The sequence below is a fragment of the Metopolophium dirhodum genome, chromosome 9 (assembly GCF_019925205.1).
Source record: "Metopolophium dirhodum isolate CAU chromosome 9, ASM1992520v1, whole genome shotgun sequence".
Taxonomy (NCBI): domain Eukaryota; kingdom Metazoa; phylum Arthropoda; class Insecta; order Hemiptera; family Aphididae; genus Metopolophium; species Metopolophium dirhodum.
Window position 1 is genome coordinate 2,538,473 of NC_083568.1, and position 20,555 is coordinate 2,559,027.

General features: G+C 36.2%; 1 protein-coding gene across 1 annotated transcript in view; it reads right to left on the reverse strand.

Annotated features, from left to right (window-relative positions):
• LOC132952559 (cubilin-like) overlaps positions 1–20,555 on the reverse strand; it is a 47,327-nt gene that overhangs the window by 16,029 nt on the left and 10,743 nt on the right. Inside the window, exons 26-42 of the mRNA XM_061024882.1 lie at positions 20,247–20,496; positions 17,888–17,978; positions 17,458–17,811; positions 17,218–17,386; positions 16,254–16,591; positions 15,787–16,192; positions 15,384–15,716; positions 15,144–15,313; positions 14,831–15,050; positions 14,480–14,704; positions 13,926–14,084; positions 13,651–13,844; positions 12,911–13,045; positions 12,357–12,559; positions 10,297–10,475; positions 9,579–9,830; positions 8,928–9,092 (exon numbers count right to left, since the gene is read on the reverse strand). Coding sequence (XP_060880865.1) covers positions 8,928–9,092; positions 9,579–9,830; positions 10,297–10,475; positions 12,357–12,559; positions 12,911–13,045; positions 13,651–13,844; positions 13,926–14,084; positions 14,480–14,704; positions 14,831–15,050; positions 15,144–15,313; positions 15,384–15,716; positions 15,787–16,192; positions 16,254–16,591; positions 17,218–17,386; positions 17,458–17,811; positions 17,888–17,978; positions 20,247–20,496 — 3,843 coding nt within the window. The remainder of the gene's footprint in view (positions 1–8,927; positions 9,093–9,578; positions 9,831–10,296; positions 10,476–12,356; positions 12,560–12,910; positions 13,046–13,650; positions 13,845–13,925; positions 14,085–14,479; positions 14,705–14,830; positions 15,051–15,143; positions 15,314–15,383; positions 15,717–15,786; positions 16,193–16,253; positions 16,592–17,217; positions 17,387–17,457; positions 17,812–17,887; positions 17,979–20,246; positions 20,497–20,555) is intronic.

Here is a 20,555-nt window from a genome sequence, read left to right on the forward strand (position 1 = left end):
CTACCCATGGGCTACTATCAAAACTGTAGAGGTCTAAGAACCAAACTTTGTCTTTTTAAATGTAATGTTGCTGTGTTTAATTATATTTTCATTTGTTTAACTGAAACGTGGCTTACTAATAGCTTCCAAGACACGGAATTAGGTTTACACAACTATGTTGTATTTAGGTGTGATAGAAGTAGTCAATCCAGTAGTTTTAGTAGAGGAGGAGGAGTTCTCGTTGCCATTCGTAACGATGTGGTCCATAACTTGTTACCTGCACTCACAAACAATGTTGAATATTTATTCGTTAAATTTTATGTAAATAATACTGCTTATATTGTTTGTTCCGTATACATTCCTCCTAGTAGCCCTATCCCGGTATATGAATCCTTTATGTCTGCTGCTCAATATATTATCGACGCCAATCCTGGCTCCGTATTTATTTTCTCTGGTGATTTTAACCTTCCTGACCTATCCTGGTCTAATGACGATTTCGGCTTAATTTATTCTTCCTCTGGCCCTGCAATCCACTGCGTTCCTGACGTTTTCGCATATAATAATTTTTTCCAGCTAAATCACATACCCAACTCCAATGGCAATTTCCTTGATCTAGTTTTTTCAAATGATTCTCGGATCAATATAGAGAAATCCGTTACTGGGGTGGTTCCTTGTGATCCTTACCACCCAGCCTTTGTTTTTATGCTTACTTTTGTAGATGACTTACCATCTATTGATAGATGTTATAAATATTATAATTTTCGTAAAGCCTGTTATCCTCGTATTAGTGCCTTCTTATCATCGTTTAACTGGTTAGAAACCTTAGCAACAACCGATATTGATTCTGCTACGTGTGCATTGTACGATGCATTGCATTACTGTGTCACAAGTTTTGTACCTTTAGTTGTTTTCAAACCTTCTAAATTTCCATCCTGGTTCTCTAAAAATCTAAAAAACATTGTTTTTGCCAAGAAAGAAATGCACGCTAAATACAAAGCATCACGTAACCCTGCTGGCTATAACAAGTTCTCTAACCTGCACGCTCAGTATAAGTATTATTATAAAAAGTGCTATAAAACATTTCTGGATAACACCGAAAACAAGCTGTTAGCGATCTTTTTTTTTGTACACTTGGGCAGCACTGGACGGCCGGCGGACAGTCTGTCTCCGCCGCCGTACTTCGTAGTTCGTACATCGTTCTGTTTCGCCGATACCGTAGAGCACGACGCTTGTGCTCTCGGTCGAACCGCCGTTACCCGTCTGAACCTCTGTAGTTCTATAATCGTTTTACGCTTCGGCGAAGTTTGTTGTTAATGTCTAATAAATCACAGTGATACTCTAATTCGTGTTATAATCTTTTAGTATTTGAATCCTGACACCCCCCTAAGCATATTTTTATACCTTTCATATCAGAAGTGGGATACGACTCTTTGATCGCAAGGAGTCGATTGTATCCGCCGTGCCGTCTACCGTAGTTTCGCGTCGTCGTTTTTGCGAGTGCCGAAAAGCAACGCGTTCGTGAAAATCGCTGAGTGCCGAAAAGTAACGTGTCCGTGAAAATCCGTCTCACGTACTCACGTGTTGTACACGCCGCCGTGTGCCGTATTGCCGTCGCGGTTCAAAGTTCGACCTTGCGATTTTGGAGGTTAGTTCTTATCGCAATCGTTACCGCGACCGTGTGCGACGTTTATCGCAATCGTTACCCCGATCGTGCGCGCCGTTTATCGCAACCGGCACCGCGACCGTGCGCGTCGCCTATCGCAACCGGCACCACGACGTTAACGCAACGCGACGATATCGAGTTTTGTGTCGACAGTGTTTACTGTTTACGTTCGTCTACACGATGACGGACGACAATTCAACACCGAAGGCTCCTTCATACAACACATTGTTCGAGGAAGTGCGCGCGTTGACCGAAAGGTTACAAGCACTCGAAAGTGCCTCCTCTGCACAACAGCTGCCTATACAAAATAATGTCTCCTCAGCCGCCGCCTCAATCGACTACCGCATACTCCCGGATGTGGGAACGTCCATCTGGTCGTTCACCGGACACGAGTCGAGCAGCCAAGCGGAGGATTGGATCAGCTCTGTGGACGGGATGGCTCAGGTCAACCAGTGGCCCTTACGACACCGTTTGCAATACGTTCGATCGCACATCTCGCAAGCCGCGCGGAGTTGGTACCTGTTGGAAGAGTTCCGGGATTGGGACACCTTCGTCCGAAGGTTCAAAGCCACGTTCGTACGCACGTTGCGTAAGGCCGATCTGTGGCGTGAACTCGAGGCCCGAATTCAAGAGCCGAACGAGCCCACCATTGATTATTTCTATGCAAAACTCGGGTTGTGCCACTCGCTCGATTTGACGTTCGCTGATACGCGGGAATACGTCGTCGAGGGACTGAGGTCGCAAGCCCTGACCGACTGGGTCTACAGTCGTACTCACCTCAACCGCGACGATCTTTTATCGGACATTCGAGATTGGGAACGTATGCGCGCCAAGAGAAAAGAAAAGTTCGAGGCCGCCGGGTCGACGTTTTCCAAACCCCGTAAACCGAAGGCCACCACCGAACAGCCTAGTGCGAAATCGACTAGCGTCGCACCCGCTGTTCTGCCGAAAACGACGTCTGGCGCGGTCGCTGGATTGTCGACGTCCGAGCCCGAACTGAAAACGGACGCGTCGAGGGACCGTCCGAAGATTTATTGTTATAATTGCCGTGGTACGGGTCATATCAGTAAGGATTGCCCGAAACCAAGACGACCGATTAAGTGTTCTAACTGTAGCTCCAATCAGCACTCACGCGGCCGATGCCCGGAGGTCGCTGAACGTTCTGAGGGCGCGTCCGCCGCCGATCATGCGTACCGTGTCGACGCAAGTTCGAGCACAAGGCCGAAAAATTCGTTTTCAAAAACCGTGTTGGTTAACGGACATGCCGTAACCGGCCTGATCGACTCGGGCAGCTCCGCTGTGTTGATACGTTTATCGATAGCCCGCGAGTGCGGTATTGACGTACGCGACGCCGTGTGTCCACTGTACACCGTAGGAAATGCTGATCAACCTGGTGCGACGACGATCGGTGAAGGCTTCGCCGACGTCACCGTCGACGAGGTGCTGGGAGCTGACCACGTTCTGAAGGTTGTGCCTGACAACGCGATACCTGTTGACGTGTTGGTCGGTCGCACATGGCTTAACCTCCCGCACGTAAATTACTCGAAACAAGCGGGTGAAATTGTTTTTGAATCAAACAGCTGCGTGTCCGTCGACGCACTCGCCAAGACGTATGTCGCCGGCGACGACAAAATCTACGTCGCGGAAACCGAACAGCAGCCGCCCACGAAGGAACCCATCGCAGTCGACGACGTTGTGTTCGACGCCAACGTGACGGAGGTTCAACGCGAATCGCTGATCGAGCTACTAAACGAATATCGCGACGCCTTCGCGAAAAATATTAAGGAGCTCGGCTGTACGAATGTAATTTCGATGGACATCACGGAAATTCCTGATAGCACTCCGGTTAATCTCAAGCCATATCGAACGTCGCCCTCCGACCGCCGCTTGATCGCTGACACGATTCGAGACTGGAAGGAAGCAGGTATCGTGAGCGACTCGACCTCCCAGTACGCCAGCCCAGTGCTCCTCGTTAGCAAGTCGTCAGGTGAAAAGCGACTATGTGTGGATTACCGACGTCTGAACCAACAAACCATGAACCAGCCGTACCCAATGCCCGACGTGGATTCGCAGCTCGGTGCACTGTCTCACGGCGTGATTTTTACAGTCCTGGATTTATCCAACGGATTTCTGCAAGTGCCGCTTACCCCCGCGGCCAAAGATAAAACAGCGTTCGTCACCGAAGAGTCGACCGCCAAGTTTGAGCGCATGCCTTTTGGGTTAAAGGGTGCGCCGGGGACGTTCCAGAAAATGATGGGAATCGTGTTCGAAAATTTGAAGAAAGACGGAGTTTTGAGCACGTATTTGGACGACATCATACTACCGTCGAAAAATTGGGAGCTGATGATGAGCGATCTGCGTCGAGTCTTAGGCGCTTTACGCGACGCAAACCTCACGCTCAAACCATCGAAATGCAAGTTCGGCGCCCGTGAGCTCGATTACCTGGGCTTCCGCATTTCCGAAGGGACCGTCAAGCCAGGTCGCAAGGTGCACGCGATCGCCGAGTTCCCACGTCCATCCGATGCTCACGAAGTCCGACGGTTTTTGGGTCTAGCTGGCTACTTCAGGAGATTTATAGTGAGATACGCCCAAATCGCGGCCCCGCTCACACAGTTGACCGGTAAGGACGTGCCATTCGACTGGTCTCAGGAACGGGAAGAAGCTTTTACCACCCTCCGGGAAGCTCTGTGTAATGAGCCCGTGGTCAGCATGTACAACCCTAACGCCGCCGTCACTCAAGTGCACACGGATGCCAGCAGCCACGCGCTGTCCGGCATATTATTACAAGGTGACACCGCGACGACGTTACACATGGTATACGCCGTGAGTAAGAGAACGACTTCCGCCGAGTCAAAGTATCATTCGTCCCGCCTAGAATTATACGCGATAATTTGGACCCTCAACCGTCTACGTCAGTTTTTATTGGGTGTCAAGTTCGTCGTGTACACTGACTGTCAGGCTCTGGTCTACCTGAACCTACATAAGACAGTTAAGCCACAAATAGCCCGCTGGTACGAGGTGCTCCACGAGTACGATTTTGAGATAAGATATCGTCCGGGAACACGCATGGCCCACGTCGACGCCCTTTCTCGAGCGACCGACGACGAGACGGAGTCGAGATCCGTCGACGTAGAGCTGACTGAGCGACTCGAAGTGTGCGTCGCCCTGACGAAAGAAGAGCGAGTTCGTTTTATGCAGCAAGCTGACGAACGATCGCGCAGGTTAATTGAACTCCTCGAAGTCCACGGCAAACTCACCAAGCAGGAGAAAAACGAGGTCGAGAATTACGAGCTGTCCTCGGGTGTCTTATACCGACGATATAAGGGACGCACGCTGCTGGTAATCCCAAAATCAATGAGAAAAGGTATTGTTATCGAAGCTCATGACCACGGAGGTCATTTCGCCGTCGATAGAACCGTGGCACGAATCACCGCCGACTACTGGTTTTCGTGTCTTCGCCGTTACGTACGTCAACACATCGCTATGTGCATCGACTGTCTCACACATAAGCGCCCTTCCGGCAAGAGGCCCGGAATGTTGCACCCAATACCGCCAGGACGACGTCCGTTTCAAATTATACACGTCGACCACCTGGGGCCGTTCGAGACATCCACAGCGAACAATAAGTATTTGTTAGTAGTGGCGGATAATCTCACCAAGTATGTCCACCTCTACCCATGCAGAACCACCGACGCCGCCGGCGTAATACGCCTGTTGAAGAAGTTTTGCGACGAAAGAGGCATCCCGGATCGGATTATTTCCGATAGAGGTACCTGCTTCACATCACAAACGTTTCGCCGGTTTTGCCTCGACCGCGAAATCGCGCATACATTGAATTCCACCCGACACCCCCAAGCTAACGGTCAGGTCGAGAGAGCGAATAGGACAATTATTCCTCTCCTCAGCTTGTCGACCACGGATCAGCGTCGATGGGACACTAAGGTAAAGAACGTCGAACGCATGATGAACACCGCCGTGAATAAGACAACGTCGAGGACACCCTACGAAGTCCTCCATGGCTACCGACCGCGTTTCCGATCCGGAGCGCTGTCCGCGTTGAGCCGTACCCAGAACGAGAGTACCCCGCCCGAGGATGTTCAAGCGGAGGTGAGGGATCGGATAATTATCGAACAAGCCAAAATGAAAACTCAACACGACCGGAAGCACTTCGACGGAATTCGGTTTGACGTCGGGGAGGTGGTGGTCATGTTGAAACAACCCACGGCGGGCCAGCCGACGAAGCTACAAGCCAAATACCGAGAAAAACCACTGCAAGTAATGGAAGTATTACCTAGCGATACGTACCGCGTCGCCGAGCTAGGTTCGAACGGACACGAGACGTATGCGACTACCGCGCATGTTTCGCAACTCAAGTCGTGGCGTATCCTACGCGAATTCAACGACGAGGGCAAGTTCAACGACCGGGATCACTCCAGCGACGAATCCAGCGACGAGGTCAACGACCGGGATCACTCCAGCGACGAGGTCAACGACCGGGATCAATCCGGCGACGAGGTCAACGACCGGGATCAATCCAGCGACGAGGTCAACAGCCAGAACACGCCCAACGACGAGGTTCAGCCTCATGACCAATTTCGTCAGTCCGCTAGAAGGCGTAAGTTACCCGCGCGACTCGAAGACTACGAGCTCGGCCGGCCTTAAGTCGCCATTGTTTTTTTTTGTTAAAAGAAAGAAAAGTTTATATTCGTTGTCTCATGATTTATTTATTTATTTTTTTTTTGGATTAATTGTCCGCCATCGATGTCGATGCGAACAATTATTTATTAAAATGTATTCGTTCGAATTACCTTACGTAATTGTTTTGTGTTTTATATAATCGCCGCACTCGTTTTTTTTTGTATTATTAATAATGAGCTTCGCCGTCGATGACGTCGCAAGTTCCGATCGCTCACGCCGCGATTACTATTTTAGAATTGTGCGATAATTTAATTTTTTTTGTTATATGAAACTTTAATTTTGTAAACGGCCCGGGGACGGACCGTAAGTTAGGAAGGCCGAATGTTAGCGATCTTTTTTTTTGTACACTTGGGCAGCACTGGACGGCCGGCGGACAGTCTGTCTCCGCCGCCGTACTTCGTAGTTCGTACATCGTTCTGTTTCGCCGATACCGTAGAGCACGACGCTTGTGCTCTCGGTCGAACCGCCGTTACCCGTCTGAACCTCTGTAGTTCTATAATCGTTTTACGCTTCGGCGAAGTTTGTTGTTAATGTCTAATAAATCACAGTGATACTCTAATTCGTGTTATAATCTTTTAGTATTTGAATCCTGACACCCCCCTAAGCATATTTTTATAGCTTTCAAAGCTTAAAGTTAATCCTCGTTTATTCTGGGACTTTGTACGTAAGCGTAGATCTAGCAATGGTATTCCCAACTCTGTTCACCTCAATGATCTAACTGCCACTGGTCCTGAATCCATCTCCAGTCTTTTCTCATCCTACTTTAACTCAGTCTATGTGCCTTCCCCAGCAAGTAGCCTACCTGTTATTCCATTTGCGCAGCATACTTTACCTTCTGACTGCATCTTCAGTGTCGATGATGTCGAGAACGGGTTAGCTGCTCTAAAAAATGTACACTCCGTTGGCCCTGATGGTCTATCTGGGACCTTTTTGTATAACATCAGATCTGTCCTCTGTCTTCCTTTATGGTTACTCTTCAGGCGTTCAATGGATGATGGAATTTTTCCATCAATGCTTAAAATCAGATCAGTCACCCCTGTGTTCAAATCTGGCGACGAATCTAACGTCACGAATTATCGACCCATCTCGATTCTAAGTCATATTGCCAAGCTTTTCGAACACTTAGTACTGCAATCCATTCAGCCCTCGGTTGACTCTGTACTAGTCGACGAACAATATGGTTTCCGACCCGGACGTTCTTCCACTTCGAACCTAATTGTGTTTAATAATTTTGTCCTTGAGGCATTTGAAAATCGCTCCCAGGTAAACGTGGTTTACACTGATTTTGTGAAAGCATTTGACCGTGTCGCCCACGCTATCCTCATTGACATCCTATATAAGTCCGGTTTTGGCGAACCTATTTTGTCCTGGTTTAAATCATACCTGTCCGATCGTGTCCAGTGGGTCAAAGTGCTTGGATCAAAATCTGCTGTCGTCCCTGTTCCATCTGGTGTTCCCCAAGGTGATCACTTGTCTCCCCTGCTTTTTTCGTTATTTATAAATGGAATTACGAAGGCTGTTCCTAAGTGTAGATTCCTTATGTTCGCTGACGACCTGAAACTTTTCCGAAAAATCGAATCTGAAGCTGACTGTCTCGCCCTTCAGAACGAGTTAGATTCCATTAGCTTATGGTTTAGCACTCTTGGCCTCCAATTTAATACTAATAAATGCAAAGCTATGTCCTTCACCAGGCGCCGGTTGGTATTCGATTATTCTTACACTATCAATGGTTCAGTGATTGATAGAGTTGCAAGCAATAGCGACTTGGGCGTTCTTTTTACTGCTGATCTGAACTTCCGCCCTCACATTGACTCCATCTGCTGCCGAGCCCTCAAATCGCTTGGCTTCGTAATGCGCACCATGAATGAGTTCAAGCTGTCTGGATCTCTCAAGACTGTCTACTGATCTTTAGTCCGAAGCATGCTAGAGTATGCGTCTGTGCTCTGGGACCCGTTTGTGGTAACTGATTCTTGCCACTTAAAGCGAGTACAAAGGCGCTTTCTGTCGTCTGCAGCTTACATGCTAAAAATTGTCCATCCTCCTCATGACTATACTCCAGTATTGCGCGCACTGGGCCTTACATCTTTAGCAGATAGGCGCGTTAAAGCTAATCTGGCCTTTTTAAAAAAATTAATCGATGGTTCCTTAAACGCCCCTTCACTGCTCGTCCAAGTAAACTTTAAAGTTCCTCATCGGGCCACAAGGTCTCGAGTTCCTTTTGCTGTACCTCTCCACTGTACCAATTACGGTAAAAACAAACCAATTGACCGCATGATGCGGTTGGCTAACGAGGACCCCTCCTTTCTCAGTTTACCTTAATATTCTGTTATTTTTGTACATTTGTTGTATGTAATTTTACTTGTGTCCTAATTATTTTAGTTTATATTTACTGTGCCTGTAATTCTGCTGTATTTTTTAGGCCATCACCCCTTGTATATGTTAGCTATCTTATTTTACTGAATTATTGTTATGTACTGTACTAAATAAGGAATTTTTTATTCCGTGAATTAATTAATAAATAAAAAAATAAATAAATAATTAGTGTAAATTGAGTATCAATATCCTATGTAATTATTAATCAAATCACCAATATAGTCAGTCTCATATGACATTAAAAATTTAGCTTGTGTGTTGTTCATACGAAATGGTCCGTTTATAAAGTGTGATTTGAATTTAATAATTAATTCTTGACCAGATGATTTGATGTCATCTAATGGTAGATCTGAACCAACAATTGTTGATATCTTCACCCCTAGAAAAAATACAATATTATAAAAATCAAATTAATATTGTAATTATGTATTTTCAATATATTTTAATTGGTATATAAACAATTTATGAGGAAGTGTTTAATTTTCAAACTATTTAACCAAACAAAAAATATTTTCGGCATTAAAAGAAAAAGTTACCAAATAAAATCCGAAATGTCAAATGATTCAAAATAGCTCAAAAAGTGTTGAAATATTTTAAAAATGTTATCATCTACAAGAAATGCTCATACAAATATTTGGTGAAAATTTTAAGTATCTTTTTGTATTTAACTAATATTGAAAATAATAATTGGAATATTCAACTTTGACCTTTTAAAAATAGTAACTATAGATCAAATTTTCTATCAAAAACCACCCTCTAACATTAAAATGAAAGCGATTTTTCTTTTACCTTTCGTGTTAAAAACAGATCATTATAAAATCAATTCATTCATTGTTTCACTTAGAATTTAAAATTTAGACGTTACTTGTTTTGTTGAGTGGGTCCACGTCGAATATGGTTAAAGTATCGTCGTAAGTTTCGTTGTTTACTGTATTTTCGACTACTCCGATGCCTGGATATTGGCGTTTTAGTCTCACCGTCTCAAATTTCAACTTAACTTGCATACCTGGTTCAGCAATAATTTTATACTCACAATCCATGTTTGCCTCATATGAGCCGGGATAATTAGGTGACGAAATTTTACCCTGAGGTGCCCGTCGAGTGCCACCGCATTTCGCTGTTAGAAAACAAAATATTTTATGAACTCAAAATGTAATTTTTATTTTAAAACTATTTTTTTATGTTAAATGTGACCATATTGTTACATGAAAAAATCCGAAAATGTTGAAGTACAAGAATTATTATGAAAAAAAAATTGTACTTTAAATATGTAGCTTTACAAATGTGATAAATTAACATTTATCTATTATTATTTTTTAAAGCTAAAAATGTTCACGATGGTTAAGTCCAAATCTTATGAAACATTGAAACTTAACTCAAAAATCATAACCAAAAACATTGAAATACATGTCAATTTGTTGAGGTTAAATTACAGAAATGTTTCTTCGATAATAAATGTAATTAAAATGTAATTTAATACAAGAAAAGAAGACAACATTAAAACGATTTAAACGTCTTTGTAATGGTGCGTAAAATAGTATGAATAATCGCCTAAGTTAAATAAAAAATAAAATAGTAGTTACCTATAGTAACATTCAATTTAAAACCATTACTGGGTATGCTTAAATCCGTGAAAAACTTGATGTATAAAAATCTGTCTGTAGTTTCGATATTCTGAATGTCCGTATCGTGACAAATACGACTTATTAATCGTGAAAATCGAGCTGCGCCATCTCTAAGTTCCAAATATTCTGTTTCACATCTATATTTTTATGCACCAAATTAGAATTAGAATATGTTATAATTATTTATAAATAATATATATAATAAATATAATAATTAATTGATTGGAAAAAATGTAGTTTAAACGATAACCAATCTTAGACAAAGTTAATATTTGACTTGACTAAATTAATAAATTTACTAAATGCAAAAAATAACGGTTGTTAAAATAACTATGTCGCTTTGGTGTACAGTCTGTAGGTAACAAGTGGGTTACTGTAATGGCCAATGGGTGGTTTACAGTTGTTACATTTGAATTCAATGATATAACATCATTAAATACGAAAAACGATCTAAGCGGAGACGGTTTATCAGCCAAGTATATTGTGTATTATATTGGTATTATTATTATTATTATTACCCATTAATAATATTCTTAAATTAAAACAAAATAAATAACACAGTTATTCTTGTTAAACCTAAAATAACTATAAAAAAAACTGGGTTTTTTGATTTGTTGGGTTTTTTTGTTACAAAATAACTTGAGTATACTTAAGTGGAACATTGTTTTAGATTTTCAATCATTAGCTAAAAAGTTAAATGTTTTATACATTTTTTAATATGATACATTTTGTGAATATCAAACTTTAAATGCTTATAAAAAAAAAATATATATTTTTAATATTATAATTTTCATGCTTTTTTACCAAATTTCATTGACAATTAGAGGAAAAATAACTAAAAATTGAAAATTGAAAATGTCCGAAAAAGGTCAAAACGCGTGTCAAAATATTTTGAAAATTTAATCAAGTATAGAAATTGATAAAATAAACATAATATGGTGGAAATTTCAAGTATCTAGAATTATTCGTTTTTGAATGACAACAAAATAAAAAAAATCGCTACATGAGAAATCGAATGAATATCCTGCCATGTTGTATAAGTTTGAACTTCAAACGCTCATAAAAATTTAATTTGATTTTCTGGTAGACATTTCTTTGATAAAGGTAGACAAATTTATGAGGAATCTTGTATTAAATTTTCAAATCTTAGATTTCCAAATAAAATGTTGTATGAAGTTCTGACTCACAATAAAGTGCACATTTTCGTGATTTGTACGTATTTTATCAACATTTTAACTTTAAATGCTTACAAAAATAATTGTGAAGAGGAAACGCTACAATATAATTTTAATATTTTTCAACTGCCATTGTTATAATAATAAATTTGGAGCTTTGACCCAACAAATAGAATTGTGTTGACATTTATAAGTAAAAAACTAAAAAAATTGAAAACTGAATATGTCCTTAAACAACTCAAAACCAGTCAAAATATTTAAAAAAATCAATTGTGTATAGAACATGCTAATATAAACATTCAGTTAAAATGTCATATATCTACGGTTTTAGAGTTACACCATAAACCAAAATAAATTTTGAGTACAAATTCCCATTCTCTTATATTTTTTTTCCCGGCGCTTTTGAAAACTACTAGGAATTTTAAATTTTGGTTTCCCGATGCACCAACAAGAGTTCTCGTCAAACAAGATACTGAAGTTGAAAATCGATGTATCACTTCGACTACTTACTTAACGTGTAGACAGACCAAAAAAAATGTTTAAAAAATTTAAAAAAAACACATTTATGTCAAATTAATACATTCTCTGCTCAGAATCTAAAAACACATTTACGGTATATTGAAATACGCTTAACGATGCACAATAGCTAGGTATATACAATCAAAATGTAATCGAAAAATTATAAATTCTTAGATTACAATGTTTTATTATACTATAATTTGTTTTTCATAAGGTACATAATTATATATAATTTTACGTTATAGAATAAATCTAATTTTTATCAGCAATTAGCATCAATACATTTATAGAAAGAAAATAATATTAACTTTAGTATTAACTTACTCATCGCTATAAGATAAATCTATGTCGTCAATGGTTACAGATATCCGTTCGGTAGACGGTGCAGCTACCGTCCATATGCATTCTATGTGAGCTGGAGGTATATTTGGATATGAAGGAGATGTGATTTGGGTAGTACTGTATGCATCATTCAAATAAATTTGTCCACCACAGTTTATTGAAATTTCTTCAAACGCTATTTTGATCTATTTTTAGAGGTTATCATGTTGGTAAGTTTTAAACAAAATAATATTTGTGTATTCAAGAAACATTTAAGGAAAACAATGCATTTAAGTATATTTTATAATTATACTAATTATTTAGCCACATAATATCATAGGGCAAGGTAACTGGTAACTGGCAAGTATAACTGGTTACAAATTATAAGTTAATTCAAAACTATGTAACTAGTTTCAAATTATTAGATACTTTTATGGTAAGTAACTAGATATAAGTTATAAAAGCAACTGAGTTATATAACTTAGTTACCTACAATGTTACATGTTACTATGATATGCCCAATCCTGTAAATGATATACAGTATACACTATACTTACTCTATTATCTCCTTCAACTAGTACAGAATTGATTTGTAACTTATTATCAGTGGTAGATAATGTTGATTCATTAGATTCATTACAGTATTTTCCTTTGCCGATAAATGATGAATCCTCGTACAATCCATTTTTCAACTAAAAGATTGTGTAAAGGATTAAAAATGAATTCATTATATTACTGTCCATAAATTAAAAAATGTGAAAAGAGGAGATGATACCCGCATGTGTTGTCTCTGTCTTACAAGTGTGTAACATACCAAATTTTACGCTCAGCAGAATGTAGCTCCGTTAGTTTAAAACGTTAGAATGAAACTCTTATAAAATCTAAAGGTAAGGTTATTATATAGGCAACCTCGTGGGCTTTTATTATATTTTAATTTTGAAAGCGAGTTATGAGTATCTTAAAATTGTAAATCGATTGTCCACCTAAAAAACCTCATAACTTGCGTTAAATTTAAAATATAATAAAAATCCCATGAGGTTGTCTCGATAATAATCTTATCTTTAAATTTCATTTGAGGTCAATTTCTTCTAATTTTTAAACTAATGGAGCTACACGTGTTTTTCTGGGCGTTAAATGTACTATGTTACGCACTTGTGAGCGCAAATGCTTGTATGTTGTCTTAAAATTAGACAAAGTCAATATTTATGAACACAACTCGAAATTAAAAGAACGCCGTAGAAGAAGAATTTAGAATTCAATCTCAAAATCAACCTGTTGATAATATGCGTCTACTTACCAAAATATAACCATTTACACTTGGACTGTATGAAGCCAAATTTATGGTTATAAGTTTCACTAAAATTGTTCTTCCCGGTCGTACAGTGATATTCCATGTGCACCGAAGTTGATACGAGTGCGATAATGCAAATAGACTTGATGCATTAGATAAACTAATGACTCCTGTTGGTCCTCGCAATTGACCTCCACATTCTATTACAACATAGACAAGTAAGGAACAATTATGTCTGCTCTTATATATAAAATACAATTTAAGTAGTTAATTTAACATACGTAATTTTGCTTCAACTTTAAATCCGGTTCCATTTAATGACTTGTTTGATATGAAAGTTAATATTACTTTATTCTTTCCGACTATACGTTTATCATTTATTTGTTTGGGGTTTGCATACACTGTTTTCAACAGTACTGTATTTGCCGTATCAGGATCAACTAAAATGTATTTATATAAGCTATATACAAAATATTATGATTGGTTTAATAACAATGTATGTTTGTAAAAACATTTTAGTTCCAAGAGAATAAACAAATTCTGTTGATATTCAGAAGTCAAGGCCAAGTCTGTAGAGTAAAATAATAAGTTTTTAGACATTAAAAATATGGTATGTTATTAAATATTGTATGCAGATCAAGGAAGCTATTGAACACAAAAAAATATTCTTTCATAACTTTTTATGTATTTTAATGTACTTACTGCATATATATTATGTGAATCAAGAAAAAATGCGGCAGTAAGTACGCTTTTATTTGGAGTTAATGCTAAATGCCTTCTGATATCATTGGCATATGTGTTATTAAATATTTAGGTAATAAAACATCAATAATACCAGTTTCTATGTTAAGGTAATCTCCATGGTGCATACTTAAAGATGAACGAATTGGATAGAAATCTATGTCAATAAGTTCAATATCAATATGATAATGTGATTCCGTGTGTAATATCCAAGTCACATTGAGATTCGGTTCATATCCATGAGGATAACCAGGACTTGTAATAGTCACACTTGTATTAGAGCTTGGTGATAAATAATAGTCAAAACGTGTATTATTAACTGTAAACAATAAAAATGCATCAATGTTTTAAATGTGTATCAATAGTTGTATTTTTTTCAATTCATTATACTCATACAACAACATATTATTGATTTAAAATAATGTACTTCTATAATTTCACTTACAATTATATTCCAACATGGGATATAATTTGTTTGAATATACCGCATCTATTTGTGTCCACGATAGTAAAAATCGAATACCTCCAACTTTTTTCTGCCCTGCTTTCAATCGTATGAAAACCTCGTTGTCGCTTGATATGATAGTTTTGTTCGATTCTATATTGGCATTTGTAGTGCTTAGTTCTAATAAAATTAATGTTTCGACATCACTTCCGTCGTATATCTAATAGAACAATTCAAATCAAAACTGAATTAACAAAAACTTCAGAGAATAATATGTTGTTCTATTGTTGTAGGTACTTAAGTATTCATTTACTTTTAATTCGTGAATTTCTGATGAGGAAATAAAGTCGTTTATCACAATTTGAACTTTTTTATATAGATCTACCCTTATTGTCCAAGAATAATCTTCACTATCTCTATATGGTCTGGGATACATTGGACTAGAGATTTTCCCTGACTGCTGTGACTTGTAGATTTCAGAAACTAGCATAATATTACAAATGTTAAAAACTCCTTGGTTAAAAAAATTGAAATACTGTTATATTAATCTTACCATATTTAAAATCTGCAGTGAATCCTTTAGCTGAGCCAACAGAATTCGAACGAAATTTGACCCAAAGTGTCGAACCAGAAGTCAAATTGGATGGCAAATTTGGTCCGCAAAATATACCTAAAACTGGACCGATAGAATCCCCTTCTCTAACTTCCATATAATCTTCATTGCAAAACTCGTCATCTTCTAATTCAAAAGCAATGAAATTCAAAGACACGAGATTTCCAACGGAGGACTTTAATATCCAAACACATTCTGAATCTCTAAAATAATTATTTGGATAGTTGGGTGAAGAAATCGTTCCTCTTACGGAGTCATAAGTTCCACCGCATGCTAATTAAAACAATAAAATATTATTACGAGAATATTTTCATCGTATAAAGTATATAATAAGTTTACCGACCTACTGATCTTACAGAGTACAGAGCTATAAATGAATCCAACGCACCAGAGTTATCTGTGTACTCTATACGCATAGCAGGTCCATTACTGACAATAGGCGGTGGTATTGGATTTGACTTACAAAATTTAGTTATTTCAGGTGCATCTGAATCTGGGCCATCCAAAATTCGAAATATTGTGTGAAAAAAATTATTAGAACACGGGTGATTAGTTATATTTGACTTTTCTACTATTTTAATATCTTCTACGAAATGTGCTATGTCTATATGAGTAAACGTTAAAGTAACTTTTGATTGAGGGATATCAGATATAATAGTCCAAGTACAGTTCTGGAGTTCACCATTTGTAAAATATGGATTATTAGTTATAATTCCTGAATCATTTGTTATTAATTTTGCACCACATACCTAAAAACCAATTCATCTCAATAGTAGAAGAATTTCATACATTAAAACTAATAAAAATTACCGTGGAATATATTGCTTTAAACCCTTTTGCGTGGAATTCATGTTTACCAACTTCAAACGATATAAGGAGTTTATTTGATGAAGATATAACAGGTGGTGGTACACTATTTCCAGAGTAATTGAGGAGTAATTTCCCATGCATATTACCATCATATACAAGGACGATATCATTATTCCCTTGAGGCGAACTCTGAGTACTGAAGTCGATGAATGTAAGATTAATTAAATGATTTTCTGCTATCTCAATATTCCACACACAAGAACTGTGAGAATCATAGCTCTGCGGGTAATTGCTAGTATGGATAACTCCTCGAGGAGCTGTAAACATTCCACCACATTCTACAAAAAAAAAAACATATATTAAAATATTCACTTTTATAGTTTTAAATTATAGACAAACAAATTTGTAGTAGGTATAGGTAATTAATCACTTGTCATCAGATGGAAATTTCAATGAAAGTATTTGTTACATTTTCTAGTATTTTATGTTGCGAATTGAAAAATTTAGTTTACAGTGATAATATGCTTGGCCAACATTTTATTATAATTATTTTAAAGTTATAAATATAATCATATTTTTTTTTGCATTAGAAAATAATATTTTTTTTTAAATTTACTTAATTTGTGTGATGATGAACTATTAGGATATCTATATTAAACACACTTATTTTAGGTACAATTTTACTTCAGTCAAGTGTGAACTTCAAATTATGCTAGTCCTAAATTTATTTATGAAAAATGATGCCTTGTAATACAGTTTAGGTAAGTACTGTCACAATTCTTACATGTAATTTTTATGATACAAAAAATATTTCTAGTTTATCATATAACAATATACATTTTTATCAAGATATATAAATTAAGTTAAATTTAAATACACCTTATCAAAAATATAATGAATCAGATAATTATATACTTGGGTAATAATATTATCATTTTCAATAATTATAGAAGAAAATACATACTCGAATCAATAGTCCTGTATGCAGCTTTGAAACGTTTTCTCTGAGACTCGTCGGCTGATTCAAATCTTACAAAAGCTTCATTTCCACTAGACGTCAATGTAATTGGCTTTGTTGGTTTATGGCATATTCTTAACAATTCCGGGGCTGAATCATCATATCCATTGTAAATCTATAAGAAATATAACAGATTTTAAAATTAGGTATATTATTTAAACAGATTTATATATATTATATACATACAGCTAAGTAATCAATTAAACAAGATCCTGAAGTTTCAAACCACAAATCTTCTATAGTTATTTCTACAATATATCCATCATCGATGATAATATTCCATTCACAAGTTGTACTCAAACTATAAAATCTAGGATATTCGGGTGATGTAAATTCTCCTTGCAATTTATTTAATACTCCTCCACAACCATCTACTATCCATTCGATCCGAAATTTATTCTTAAGTATATAATCTTTGTAGGAATCATACGTGATTCTAACAATATTCTTAGTTGACGATATCACCGAATGTGGTTCTATGGAACAATTATTTTTCCACAAAACAGTATTAATTTCGTTCCTGTTTGCTCCTTCAGTTATCTATGATTAAACATATCAATTAAAGTCTATCAAGAACCATCAATTATTTGTGTTTTATAAATGTGAATATATTTACAATTAATTTGGTATCTTTACATTGAACACTATACTTAAAACGTGAAGTCTGAAAATAATCTGAAAATGAACCTCTAAGCGGAAAACGATATCTAAACAGAATAGATGCAAAATCCAAAGTTAGTGCCTTTTAATTTCTTAATTTTCTAAAATTTCAATAATAATATATTATTTATATATTTTAGATTCTGAGCGAAGCAATGAATGTATTTATTTTACAAATGATGTGTTTTTTTATTTTTTTATTTATTTTGGATTCTGAGAGAAGCGATGAATGTATTGATTTTACAATGATGTGTGTTTTTTTTTAAATTTTTTAAATTTTTTAAATTTTTTGTGTCTGTCATCACCTTTTAGGACAGTAAAATGCTTGGATTTTCTTCGACAGTAACTTTTCTGATAGGAAAGTGAATTTAGTTGTTACTTTGGGGGGTCAAAAGTAAACATTTCCCACTAGTTTTCAAAAGCGGCGTGAAAAACAAAAGAAAAATTAAGGAAAAACGGGAATTTTTACTCAAAATCTGTTTTTGAGAAAATCGATTTTGGTTTTTGGTGTAACTCTAAAACAAATGACCGTAGGTACATGAAATGTTGACTGAACGTTTATATTAGCATTTTATTTACACCATAACATTTTCCAAATATTTCGACTTATTTTGAGCTGTTTACGGACATTTTCAGTTTCCATTTTTTTTTAGTTTTTTTTTCTATAAATATCAATAAAATTTTATCTGTTGGGTAAAAAAGCTTGAAAATTTAAAAGAAGGCTTCTAGGTTATTGTTTCAAAGGCAGATGAAAAAAATATAAAATCCTTAGTCGCAGTTTTTATTTATAAGCATTTAAATTTCAAATCTTGACAAAATACGGAAAAATCACGTAAATTAGCAAATTATTTTGAGTTGAGAATTCATAAAAAATTTTCTTTTCAAATCTAAGATTTGAAAATGTAATATAAGATTATCCATAAGTTTGTCTACCTTTATCAAAAAAAAAATGTATACAAAAAGTCAAATTAAATTTTTATGAGCGTTTGAAATTCATATTTTTACAACATTTGATATTCACTCGATATCTCATGTAACGATTTTCTTATTTTGTTGTAATTAAAAAACGTATGACTGTAAATACTTGAAAATTTTACTGAATGTTTGTATTAGCATTTTCTATACACGATAAAATTTTTAAAATAATTTGACTCTTTTTGAATCACGGACATTGTCATTTTTCAATTTTTTAGTTTTTTTTTCTATAAATATCAATACAATTTTATTTGTTGGGTAAAAAGCGTGAAAAATTAATATAAGGCTCTTGATATATCATTCTAATAGCAGTTAAAAAATATTAAAAATACGTTGGCACAATTTTTTTTTATAAGCATTTAAAGTTCAAATTTTGACAAAATGTATCAAATTTATAATTTAATAATTATTTTGTAGTTAAAAATTTATAAAATTTTCAACTTTTATAGCTAAGGATTGAAAATTGAAAACAAAGCTCCATGTAATTAGGTTATATATAAATTACTTAACTCACAATAATATCATAAAATATACTTGGTAATATCATAGGCTGACTGACCGTTTTCGCTCAGAATCGTTTTTCTTATACAATGATATTATATCATTGAATTCAAATTTAACACCATCCATTACAGTGACCCACTTGTAACCTACTGTACAGCAGAGCGACATCCACTTACCCACCTTTTTTAATTCTTAATTTTACATTTTGGTGTTACTCTAAGAATATATATATATATAATAAAATAATCAGACTCAAATCCCAATTAATTTAATATAAATAAATATTTAATTACAGGGATATAACTATTTTTGCATTAATTTCTGCATGCTCTTATACTTAAAATACTAATATTCTACGTCTAGCTTATCTGTCTGCTGCTACATTTTAGATCTAGTTGCTACTTTTAGGGGTCAAAAATATGAAAATTCCAGTAATGTTAGGTTAGGTTATTGAGAAAAAATCACCACATTTTTATAGATATTAGACATTTTTAGAAATAACAATTTTAAATATATTTATTATATAATTTTAACTATAAAACAAAGTTAGTGTTTTTCATGATTTGAATTTCAATCGAATATGAAAAAAAAATTATAATATTCGATAAAACATTATTTTAATATTTTTGAAATTATTAAGTTTATGCAGTTATAATTTTATTAATTACAACAACAAATTTTCGTTTAATTTTATTTCAGTATCCCAAATATTTTAATTAATACCTACTGTGAATTTTGAAACCCCAAACTACCAATTACATCCAATTTTATCCATACATAAATATAAATTACATAACATCAAATAAACATACAAAACTCCACCCAATACAATTTACCTGAATGGGCTTGACAGCGAGGAAGGACTTCGTCTGCTAAATAATATTGACGAACGTATACCATCGTTGCTGTAGCCTTGATGGAGAGGTGTCCTTATAATGCTTTCCTCTATTTTAAATTCAGTAAAAGTTATGTTAATTTTATTTCCTTTAGGAGCCACAATTGTCCATAAACATGTATCTCCGTTTGTATATTCTTCTTGAACTATTTCAATCACACCTTGATATCCTTTCAAATTCACTCGGCAGTCTAAAAATTAAAGATTATTATCTTTAAATAAAATTTTGCCATACATCATTTACAAATAC